General features: G+C 37.7%; 1 protein-coding gene across 3 annotated transcripts in view; it reads right to left on the bottom strand.

The window, feature by feature from the left end:
- The window catches only part of LOC114652500 (anoctamin-2-like), a 406,460-nt gene that overhangs the window by 161,923 nt on the left and 231,089 nt on the right, over positions 1–13,448 (bottom strand). For all 3 annotated transcript variants that reach the window (XM_051920300.1, XM_028802904.2, XM_051920313.1), the window contains one exon: positions 3,939–4,021. In XM_051920300.1, coding sequence (XP_051776260.1) covers positions 3,939–4,021 — 83 coding nt within the window. The remainder of the gene's footprint in view (positions 1–3,938; positions 4,022–13,448) is intronic.

The raw sequence follows: 13,448 nt of genomic DNA, 5'->3' as shown, positions 1-13,448 counted from the left end.
TTATACATTTTAAGAATATGGCAGAGCTCTGTAAGGAGACATGGTCCAAAATACCTTCTGAATGTTGTGCAAGTCTGATCTGCAGTTACAGGAAGCACTTAATAAAGGTTATTGATACCAAACAAAGTTTGACCAATTGATAAATTCAAGGGTTCACTTACTTTTTCCACAGTACACTGTGATTGTTAGATAGGGGTGTTCAACAAACACAATGAAAGATTATAATTGTTTGTGTTTTATTAGCATAAACATATTGTGTTTGTCTATATTTGTGACTTACATCAATTAATGCAGAAAAACATGTCATTCAAAAGCTCACATACTTTTTCTTTGCACTTTATCTCAAGGAAGTAGAACCGCAACTCAAGAGACAATATCTTTGGAACAGTAATTGCAGTATGGAAATGTAATTGTAACATTAAAAATTTTTGTAAAAATATGATTGGATAAGAACTAACAAATGCTCACCTTCAGTAAAAAAAAAACCAAAAAAACCTTACAGGTTTTTTTGATAAAATGGCCATATATATATATATATATATATATATATATATATATATATATATATATATATATATATATATATATATATTGTAAGATGGACGCTGTATAGTGCCCGACCCGACACAGATTGGACACGGGAGGCACTGTAAACTAAAATAAATGCTTTTTATTTTCTTCCCCTGTGGGCGCATGTCTTCCCTGTGACCCACAAGCAATACACAGTCCAAAGCACAAGCACACCACTAATGCACCGCACTTTCTCTTGCTCCTTGACACGACCACTCCTTCCAAGCAACCTTGTCCTTGTCCTCCTCCTCCTCCCGACTCTGGCCCCTGAGTGGTGGTCGCTGGCTCCCTTATATTGGGTATCCAGGTGGTTGATTGCTGACATCCGGCTGCACTTCCAGGTAGAGCGAAACCAGTGCCCAAAAGGGGCCAGCCACTCCTGTTGCAGCAGCCCCTGGGGCGGAACCCCACAGAGCTGCATAGCACTCCAACCTCCATGAAGCCCTGGGGGAGTCCGAGGCACCGCTGCAACCCAGGGAGGCTGCTGTCTAGCATCCAGCTTCCCACTCTTGTCCCCCTGGCAGATGTGGTGAAGGGGCCATCCGTCACAATATTATATACTGTATATATATACCGTAAATATATATATATATATATATTTATATATATATATATATATATACACTATATATATACAGTATACTGTATATATAAATATATATATATATATATATATATATTACACAGTTTGCTGTCAAATAATGCAAAGAGTAAGTGACACATATTTCGCCCTTATTTGGGCTCATCCCCTCTCGGGGATTGAACCTCGGACATCAGCGTCAGAAGCAAAGCCTCTTTACACTGCGCCACGGCGTGTGGTTCGTTTATTTGACCGCCTGGAGATCGGAGTAATTACATTCATAGCATTCGTAGTCTGAATCTCGATCTGATTGTATGGGTGGTTACCTACCAGGTAACACATGTGGTTGGTCTACCAGTCTGGAAACATCCGCCACGGGGACCTCTCAGTTACAAGAAGCAAATCATAGAATGTTACATAGTAACCACCCATACAATCAGATCGAGATATATATATATATATATATATATATATATATATATATATATATATATAGTGACAGTTTAAGGTCTCCGTGACCCCTTGAACCCTCAGTCTACACGTCAGACACCAGGTAAAATCCAAAGATGAATATTTATTTTTATATCTAACGTGCACAAAGCACCTACACTCCACAAATCTCATATAATTAATAAACAATAATCTAATCAATAAACAATCCTCTACACTCCCAGACACGTTACCACCCTTCCACCCAACTCAGCTCAACGTCTGGGATTTCCCATCGTCCTTTTAAATTCCCTGACCCGGAGGTGTTCCTGTCCAACAATCCCACAAGTCCTTATGACTTCTGGGTCAGGGTAAAAGTCCTTTTCCTCAACTCGGAAGCACGTCGTTTCTTCTTGTCATGTGATCATGATGCACTTCCGGGTTATAGGGCACGTAAGAGTCCTTGAGCCTCCCTGCAGCGTCCTCTGGTGGGCCCCAAGGTGTCCAACAGGGTTGGGAATAAAAACTCCATTGTCCATAATTCCCTGGAGAGATTGGGGTAAATGGCCGGCCATCCCTCACAATATATATATATATATATATATATATATATATATATATATATATATATATATATATATATATATATATATATATATATAAACTAACATCTCTAAACAAAGAGATGCCTAAAAGGAAATTTATTTTTTGCTTGTAAAAGCAAGCTAAACTCTTTTTTTACTGTCATGGTCAACATCATGCACCTATACGAAATGGATGGAACTGTAGGTAGACTCTGATTGAATTAGCAGAGGCTTTACCTACCCTTCAGAAAACTAGGTACAAATCTTCATTAACCTGCTTTGGAGCAAGTAAGCTTATTAGCTCTCTTGGGAGCCAAGAAAAGTACACAGGCATCTCTCTGGGGACTGAAGACACTTGCTTTTGAACTGGAAGCTAGTCTCTCTCTCTAGAACTCTTGCAGCTGGGCACTGTGGCATTCCCCTGAACATCATGGTGGGGTGAGGCTAGCTTCAAAATCTATTCATCCAAATTTAACCTCTGCACTAATAGCTGAACCAAACTAGGGAGAGGATACCTTATTTCACACAGGGACTCTCAATGTTAAAGTTGTTTTGCAAAAAAGTCTCATTTTTACTCTATGAAGTGTAAAGGACACATGAAACAGATTAACATGGAAAGTCAGCTAAGGACAGAGGTATTGAGAGAGCACAACAAACCAAAGACAATGCGCATGTTGCACCAGAAGCAACTCCACATGGTATCGGACATCATCCAAAAAGGATTAAGATCATAAAACTGTTTTACCTACCCAAAGATAAGTTAGAATTCTAGCCTGCTAGAAAACAGCCTTCTAAATACTTGCTTTCTCATATGTTACTGCATACCATGCTCCTGATAAACAGTTTTAGGTAAACTTGCAGTTTTTAGAATTTATTATTTAATATGGTGACATAGAACCTTAATTTGCAGCCTGTCACTTTAGCCCTCTCTCATTCATGAGTGAGCAACAACAAAAGTTGACTGTAATATTACACTAAAATTCCAAAAGAGAAACACTAAACAAAAAAAACACAATTTCAGAACCTTTAAAAAAACTCAGAGAATCTATAAATTAAAGATAGCCTCTTCTATGCTGTATGCTATTCACAAGTTTAGTGTGTCTGTCTGATAGTACCTTTGTAGACCTTTTTTGTAGCTGGCAGAAGCAACTGTATATAGGAGAACAATACATGCAGTTCACAGATTCCCAGCAAGTGACACTTTCCTGCAGAAGGACTTTATAGTGGTTGAGGAGGTGCATTCTGACAACAGCAAAGTGCAACAGCATAATTTGTGTTGGAAACTGTCAATCATGGTACTAGTGCTGGCACTGTGATACCAGCATATATTGATAGTAGAAAGGCAATGATTTGTGTTGCGTGGGGTGTATGGTTGTTGGACTGTGTGTACAACTCATTCTCAATAAACTTTCAAACTTTCTATTGAAGCAAAGGCACAAAAATTAGTAATAGAGGCAGATTATTATATATCATCTGAAGAACTATAATCACACACATTCTCAATGGAAAGGTCAGCATTTTTACTGTTAATAACTCACATTTTACATTTTAATATTTCAAACATTTTACGTAATAAAAAAAAAAAAGCTTGATTACTACTCCACCATCTTGTATTGAATTTCTAATATTATTCAAACTAATGCAAAAAGCTGTTAATTATGTGGTGCTTTAAAAACAATACCTCAATTATGAAAATTGTGTTATACCATACAAATCTTGTTGCATTTCATAGTATCTGTTGTAGTTGACACATCAGAAGTAAACATTTTACTTACTTCTTCTTCTTCAAGTCCAGTAAGATCCCAGTAGTAACTCAGTCTCATCTGTTTTCGCTTCCAGTTTTCCAAAAACATGGATGCTGAAAAAAAGGAAAATAAGAGTGCTGTAGAAACTGTAAAGGTTCACATAATAAAGCATCATTAACTAATCCTAAACACTTAAATCTACTGTAAGATTCTACTGTACTTCCAGGTTTTTCATAACTGAGATAAGAGTGCGTTTGAACTGAAAAAACAGAAATGCATTTTTGTAAGGACTGGAAGGAAATAAAAAGAAAAGGAGAATAAATTCTTTGGTAACCAGGGAATAGACTGAACCAACAATGGTCAAGTAGAAGTGTAACCAAGAGACAATCACTAGTTTAAATACTGGAAAGGTCAAGAAAAAAAATAAGAGATTAAAACACAGTATGGTTGTTTTCTTCTGTAATATATCATACTGGAGAAACCTCCAATTACCTTTATTTCTCTCTCTCTCCCTCTCTCTCTCTACTTCTTCCTCCTTTTCTCAGAATGCTTTCCTTTAATTCAACATATTTTCCACTTTGAATCACAAGTCAGAAAACACAATAGCCCATTATATGGGATTATATTCTAGGGTAACTCCTGAATTACATGTAACGTCAAGTATGGCTATATTAAAGTCCTGAGTTCAATAAGGCACTGGATTTTCAGCTAACGTTCCATGTTAAATATGTCAGGCATATGTAAGCAGTTTGAAGTTGTCTGACCCACTAGACTTTGTGGTGCTATCCATGGGTAAATAAAGATTGTGGTATGGCAGCATCATTTAGCATTTTCATTAACCCATTGTTCTTTAAGGGTACTCTTGTATGTCAAACAGAGTGATTTCTCCTATTGTCCCAGGAATCCTTTTTACAGGGGTTTTCATTGCGCACTGGTAATTCAAAAATATGAGGTGTAGCTTCAAAGTCTATTCACCATTCCTTACTGCCATCATCTTACCCAGTTTCTTTCAAAGATACATGCTCCCTATAGTAAACAGATATAAAACATTACAATAATAATATTCCCTGTTTTCCGTCCATCCATTATCCAACCCGCTATATCCTAACACATAGTCACGGGGGTTTGCTGGAGCCAATCCCAGCCAACACACAATTTAGGACTGCCAATGCACCTAACCTGCATGTCTTTGGACTGCGGGAGGAAACCCACGCAGACACGGGGAGAACATGCAAACTCCACACAAGGAGGACCCAGGAAGCGAACCCGGGTCTTCTAACTGCAAGGCAGCAGTGCTACCCACTGCACCACCATGCCACTTCCTGTTTTCTATAAATGTGAAATTGTTTTTTGTTTGCTTATCTCAGTATACAGTCATAGTGCACTGTATGCAGGCTTATTTAAGTCAGGATACAGCCATTTATGAATAGAACATGAATGGAGTTTTGTAACTTTAGACTTAAAGATGGGTAACTATGAAGCACTAATTTCTCCCCACAGATGCACACATCAATAACTGTGTCGTGCATTTTTCCATTTTGTCTCTTCTGAGCCATGAACACACTGTTTAATATTCCAATGTATCTTGTGACTCTTTCCATAATCCATCTGGCTTTTCTCATTTTTCAGGGTATCTTTTAGTCATTTCTTCTAATCTTTGATCAACTCTCTGGTGAATTCACTTGGAAATCAGCAAAAAGTAGCTCAATGATGGCATATTTTTGGTTCTCTCTGTACAGTAGATCTGCTTGTGTGCTTCTGTTTTGAAGCTGAAGTGCACACACCTATTTCTTTTGGAAGTGGCCATTTCTCATGACACCACATGAAATATAAAAGTGATGGACAAAATTAAACTCAGTATGCTAATGATTGGGAGTTCAAAGTGGTATTCTTAAACATGGCATTGCCAGATAAGGTAATGAAAGAGGAAGGGTCAGTGAACCTGAACTTTAGTGGGGAAGGAACCTAAATGCTTCACTACCCAGTACCATATATTCAAAGCATAATGGATTAAAAGGACCAGAGATAAAAAAAGAAGAAGCGTCAGTCTTCAGAATTTGAAGGGAGAGTTTGTAAATGAGGAAAAGCAAACCTGTGTTCAATAAGAAGACCAGATGGGGGAATTAAATGGGACATCAAGTCAGTTCCAGATAGGCCTTGGGAAATAGGCTGGTAATATACAGTATAGTAATTCTGTGCCTGGAAAAGATGCTTCCCCATCAGACCTGTCTAAGGAAAATAATTAATACAGGGCCTCTTGCTGTTCCAAAAAAATTGGGATTTTTGAACGAATTTGTCACAGAGACGGGAGAAGGAAGAACCTCATACTTACAAAGGTGGTATAAAGAGAAAAAGACAAATTTGGGCCAGGTAATTTTGTACCTGGAAATAACTTCCTAAGCACTGAACAAATTGAATACATGAGGTAAACCTGAAAACTCAATTTACTCGCATTTATGATGTAGCAAGATTGAAGGGTAAGGAAGACTTGGCTGCCTTCAAGCTCAAACAATATTACTGCATTCAAAATAAAGACAAATTATAACAAAGATCTTTTTTAAGCATATACTGAAATACTAATAGTGCCTTTTATGAAATTTAATTTTAAATGCATTCCATGGTACTGGTTTATAATAAAAGTAATATGAAGTCATATAAAGTCACTATAAAAGAAGTCACAAGATAACATACTTGAAATCTGTTCAATTTACACATTATGTATCTAAGCTCCATTTCATGATAATCAATGAATAAAACTAGTTCAAAGAATTGATGAACATATGAATTTGATAGGAAATCTTTCAGATTCGTTGTTAACATACAGGCAGCAATACCAAGTAATAGAGCAATTTCTAATCCACCATGTATTCACAAAGAACTCTTATATGCTAAGAGTGTTAATCAAACAGGAATCAATATTTTGTATTCAACAGAAACATGGTATCAAAACAATTAGCTGATGTTTACAGCACTATCCAGACAGCAACTGTGTCATTCCTTATTGCAAGTTAAATATTACAGACTTAAATATTTTTTGGAAAATATAACAGACTAACATAAATCACTAAGTGACTCAAAATCTGCTATTATATAGCTGTAAGCAACTTGTAACATAAGAAGTGAAATGTGAGAAAATGACAGACTGTTTGGGTTCAAGTAATTTAATTTTGATTTCAACTAAAATTATTATTTATCATTTTCCCACTAACATCATCACTGTCACCATTTTGTGCTTTGCGGCCTTTCAAAGCTGGTGCATTGCTAAGCTGCATTTGTGCATACATGTGCTTATTGATAAGTTCAAATATTACGTTTTGGTGACCCAGGTATAAAATACCAAGATACATTTATTTGGTGTCTGCATTTTGCTTTTTTTGTTTAAAAAAAGACTCATTGACTAAAGAAGATAAGCTTCTGAAGCAATTTCTTTTGATCTTAGGTTTCAGTTTTGGTTTTGATCAGTAGCTTGGTTAAGACTGCCTTTTCTCCCACATTCTTTTTGATTTGGGTGCAGTAATTGTTTAGCATGTATCAGCTTACCATGACTGATGACTATTCTGGTAAATACCCTTAACCTCTCACCACTTGCACTTTTTTGGTTTAGCATGATAGCTTGAATGGATGGTCATGTTAACATGATAACGATTGCATAATATAACATTTTCAGGGCAATTTAATTCAGTCAAAGTTTGTGTGGTGCCAGAACCAATCAAAAAAGTATAATGAATATGGAGGTAATCAACACTGGTCAGCTCACTGCAGAGCCCATTCATGCCTAAACACACACACACACAAAATACAAAAGGAACATTTAGAAATATTGTTTAATTTGAAAAAATAATTTCTAGGAGAAAAGCCTGCAGTGACATGGAGAGGATGTGCAAAACTCAACACATGCAGTGATCAGGCACTGCAACCCCAGGTTGCTGGTTCCATGAGGCAGAAGTCGGAACTATTACATCACCATCAGTCTTTCAGTCATTTGGTCCTTCTCTAACCCATTTACTCCAATTCAGAGCTCAGTGGTTAGACCAGAGTGTATTAAGCAGCCTGTAATAGGAGCTGCAATTCCACCTGCGGAGCACGAAAGCCGAAACAATCTGTCCGAACTGAAAGAGATGATCACAACACTGGCCACTGCCATGGCTACGGCTGTAAGTGAGCTTAAGAAGGATAACAAAGACCGGGAAATGCATCTATTTAATCATTTTGACGCAACCTTTAAAGGTATAGTGGGGAAATTAGAGGAACACATTGAAGAAAACAGATCCAAACTGAAAAAACTTGCGGATCAGCTGGATGATGTTATGCAGGCATTCACGGCTCGAATTGAAGCAGCGGAACAATTGGCATCTAACGCCGATGAAAAAGCTACTGCTGCGAATTCCAAATGCAAAAAACTCGGAGACAGACTTGCGGCCCTGGAAGATGGGTGCAGAAGGAATAATAATATTAGAATCAAAGGTCTACCTGAGAAACGAGAAAGTACAAACCCAGTGAAATTTGCAGTAGAATTACTCTCTAAAATAATTGGAGATGACTTTAAATCAGATACCAAGATAGCAGCAGCTTATTGTATACGCAGATCAAACACCTTTAAACCTAGGTCTTTTATTGTTCGCTTTGAGCGATTACGATGTAAGCTTGATGTGATGGCACTTCTCAGACACAAGCAAGAAATTATATTTGAAAATAATCTCATTTGTATTTTCCCTGACTTCTCACTTTTAACAGCTGCAAAACGTGCAGACTTCTTCAACATTAAACAGCTGTTACGGAAAGCCAATATCAAATACAGCCTCTTGTATCCCACCAAACTGAAAGTGGAAGTTCAAGGCCAATATTACGTATTTTCAAGCAAGGAGGAAGCTGAAAAGGAATTAAAGAAGCTGTTCCCGACACTCTTTTGAAAGACAATAATGAGCCGTATCCTGTCATGGCATGGCAAGGAGTTATCACCTGCTGTCTGATCCACTTGTAAAGATAAGGGTATTATAATTTTACATCCTTTTCTTTACTTGGATGCTATATGTTTATGTTTTAATTACAGTTATAGATGTGAGTGTGTGGAAGTAATTAAAATAGGGTTTTTTGGTTTTTTTCTTTTACTTCCCTAAAGGAGACTGTTTAACATCATACCCTTGGTTTATTGCTATTTCTATTATTCCATTAGAATTTACTATGTTTATCCTAGACCAGGCATGTCAAAGTCACTACCATTGGTGGGCCACTTCGACTGCCATACGTGCGTCAGCGGGCTGTACTGTAACAAACACTATTATACTATTATACAAAATTATTGTAGCTTTCTTTTCAATACTGAAAACTTTAAAAAATGTAACACTTAAAGTTTAAAGTTTAAAGAAAAGCAATTTATTTCCATGCAGTCTCCATACAACAGTATAGAATTAGAGTCTTAGCCTCTTAGCTAGGTCCTTATTATATTATATTCATTTTATTATATTCATTGCTTATATAGGAGCCTTCCAGTGTGAGATTTATTTATTTTGTCCCGACACTTGGCATCTCTTCTTAGTAACCAGTTGGTCAATATCAGGCTTGAAATCTTGTGCAGCTGCAACTTTTATGAGGGATGAAAGGTGCTCGACGGTAAGTCTTGAGCGATGTGGGGTTTTGGTAGCTTTCATTAACGAAAACAATTGCTCACAAAGGTAAGTGCTTCCGAACATTGACAGTACTCTCGATGCCAACTTGCGGATCTGCACATACTAGGGTGGCAGGTAAGCATACAAGCCTGGCACACCAACTTCGTTGTATTTTTCCTTCAGAATAGAATCTGTCTGCACTTCAGTCAATTCCATTTGGATATTCTCAGGTGCATTCTCAACGTTGTAAGACAACAGCGCAATGCCCTGTTTGTGTGAACTGAAATCACGAAAATGCTCACTGAATTCATTGCTCAGTAATTCAAGTTGGAAAACAAATCCTCCAAAAATCAAATTTTACTTTACTAAGTTTACTTCAAAGTTTATATTGTAAAATAAGCCGATATGCAAAAAGCCACCTGACCTACAATAATTTTACAAACTCAAAATCACAAAAAATATGTTAATAAACAACTCATCAACTTCTCGCGTCCACTAACTGTTCATTACAATACTAGCACAAAATTACATGAAAGTAGAGCAAACAAACGTGAACATATGCGGGCTATTGCTACTCATGATGGTCAGTTCTGCCCAGTGGCCAGTCTCAGCAGCCCAGTCAGTAGTGTAGCCTTAGCAGGGGCGGCTCTAGGCTTGTGGCGGTCCTAGGCAGAGAAAGAATCGGTGGCCCCTTCGCCTGGCAATGTCAATACGGTATCTTATGCACGGCGGATGGCCACATCCATTGCAGACACTGCATAGCCGCCTCCTGCTCATGACACGCTTCTATATACGCGTGTCTGTAACTTGAAAACCAAGTGGCAGCCCATGATATTCTCATTGTGGCAAAACATTATAATACTACATATAGCTTACTGCTCCGACTCTAGCGACATTTGTAAATACAGCGTACTAATTAACAAGAAACAGAATGTTTTTCGGCCACATTGCCGTCAGCTGTGTCGTTATTTTCTCTTTCTGTTTTATATTCAATATATATTGGCGTGGCGGCCCCTGGGATTTGGTGGCACTGTGCAGGTGCACAGTTTGCACATGCCTAAGGCCACCCCTGCTGCAGCCTAGCACTTCAGTTGTGATGCTGCGGCTCATTAACTTTGGTCAAGCTCGTGGCTATACTAGCAGATGACGTTTCCGGTACTGTAATACCATGGGAAAACACGCTTTTGTCAGAAGGCAGAAGTAAGAAAAGTCAATAAGTAACACCAAAGATGCAGAATGATTCAATCACAAACAATAGTAATCATTCTGTACAAGTTCAGTGCTAACTAGGATCTGCCATGCGGGCCGCACAGATTTCTCTTTCCCGGGGGCCGCGTGTTTGACATGCCTGTCCTAGACCACTTTTTAACACCATTCCCAGGGTTCATTATTTTATTATCTTAATATTTTAAAATTGCTGAAGATTATATTTTAAGATTATATTTTAAAGACTGTTAATGATTATATTTTTGGCAGGTAGTATTTAGACTTTAGCTGCAAATGATATCTCTACTTTTTAATTCTCAAACGCCACTGCGGGGGGGAGGGGGGGCTTGTTTTGTTTTGGACATGCTCTGTCTTTCGGTATGTCAGAGGACTGGGACATTGTTAAGTGGGGTCTAGCTTCATGTGGGGAGCAAAATGGGGGTGGGGGGATAAGGGGGGGAGAGAAAGAGAGCAGGCTATATCTAATCTATCCTTTTAATCCTTATAATTATAACTATCAACGCAACAATAGGCTCTATGGCAATAACTCGTGGGGAAATTGGAAATTAAGATCAAAACTGCCTCACTACCAGTTAAGACTATAAAATGACATTAAAAATTCAGAATCAATGTCTCCATGATGGGACAGTTAATTTAGTGAGCTGGAATGTTAAAGACCTGAATCACAAATTAAAGAGAAAGAAAGTATGTTCTCACCTAACAGGCTTAAACGCTAAAATAGTATTTTTACAGGTGAATCCACTTACTAAGCAAGGATCAGTTCCGGCTACAAAAATACTGGACTGGCCAAATGTTCCATTCTAGCTTTACAAAGAAAACTAGAGGTGTGGGAATTCTCATACATAGAACAGTCCCATTTGTAGCATCAGATGTAGTATCGGATCCTGAAGGGAGATATGTGTTGGTCATGGGCAACTTATTTAACTGTAAAATGATTTTGATAAATGTTTATGCACCCAATGTTGATGATAAGGAATTCATGCAAAATCTATTTGCATCCATTCCCAATGTGAACACTCATAAAATTATAATGGCTGGGGACTTTAATTGTGTTTTAAATCCACTCTCAGATAGGACTCCTGTCACAGGGGGGTCGACATCTAACACTGCAAAGACAATTACACAGTTTGTAACTGACCACAACTTATCAGACCCCTGGAGGTTTCTAAACCTTAACTCAAGAACATATTTGTTCTAATCACCAGTGCATCATAGCTACTCAAGAATCGATTTTTTCTTTATAGATAATAATTTCTTGCCTACGATTAAATCTTGCAAACACGACACAATTGTTATCTCCGACCATGCACCTCTAGTCTTGGAGCTAAAATCATTATGCCCCTCACACTCACCTCGCAGATGGCGTCTTAACCCACTTCTATTAGCAGACGAGAACTGTACAGAATATATATCCAAACAAATCAGCTTCTTCTAGAGACAAACACACCCTCAGAGGTTTCTGCAGGAACACTCTGGGAAACTCTAAAGACCTTCTTAAGAGGACAGATTATTTCATATCTTTCCCACAGAAATAAATTAGAAACCAAGAAAGTGTCAGAGCTAAGAAGCGAAATTACTAGAATAGATGAAGAACAAGCCAGGCATCCAAGTGAGGCTCTTCATAGGAAAAGGCAAGCTCTACATACAGAACTCAACATCTTGACAACTAAAGAAACTGAACAACTTATTTATAAATCAAGACATCATTACTATGAACACGGAGAGAAAGCTAATCGGCTTTTAGCTCAACAAATCCACAAGCAAGAAGTTCGCAATGCAATTCCAGTAATCACCAATATGAATGGAGATGAAATCATTGACCATAAAAATATAATGCACACATTTAGAGATTACTATAAAACCTTATATTCTACTGAGTTTAAAGAAGTCAACGCACAATCCAATGCATTTCTTGATACATCACAGATACCACAAATAGATACTTTTAGTGCTGAGGAACTGGATAAACCTCTGACCCTATCAGAATTACTAGATGCTATAAAGTCACTTTAAAGCGGGAAATCAGCAGGCCCTGATGGCTACCCTGTAGTATTTTATAAGAAATTCTCCACTCAGCTAGTTCCCCTCTTATTGGCAACATTCACAGAAGCTAGAGACAATCAAATTCTACCTAAAACCTTTTGTCATGCATTAATCACCATCTTTTCTAAACAAAATAAGGACTTGTTACAATGTGCATCATACAGACCAATTGCACTTCTGAATAATGATGTTAAGATACTCTCAATAATCATAGCTAGAAGGATGGAGAAAGTGCTGCCTTTGGTAATATCACAGGATCAAACTGGATTTATTAAAGGCCGACAGTTATCTTCCAATCTTCGATGCCTGTTTAATGTAATATATTCACCAGCAAAGTCAAACACCCCAGAGATATTATTATCATTGGATGCAGAAAAAGCATTTGATATGATTGAATGGAACTACCTTTTCACTGCATTGAAGAAATTTGGGTTTGGCCCGAATATTTGTGCATGGATCAAACTACTGTATACCAATCCAGAAGCTTCAGTTTGTATTAACAACATTAATTCAGACTATTTTAAACTAGAACGTGGCACCAGACAAGGATGCCCCTTGTCACCACTGTTGTTTGCAATCGCCATTGAATCACTGGCGGTCCACTGTCGAAATTCTTATCAGATAAAGGGGGTTATCAGAGAAGGACTGGAACAGAAAATTTCTC

This window comes from Erpetoichthys calabaricus, chromosome 1 (assembly GCF_900747795.2).
Source record: "Erpetoichthys calabaricus chromosome 1, fErpCal1.3, whole genome shotgun sequence".
Lineage (NCBI taxonomy): Eukaryota > Metazoa > Chordata > Cladistia > Polypteriformes > Polypteridae > Erpetoichthys > Erpetoichthys calabaricus.
The sequence above is the reverse complement of the archived record's forward strand: the minus strand, read 5'-3'. Positions and strand labels throughout refer to the sequence as shown.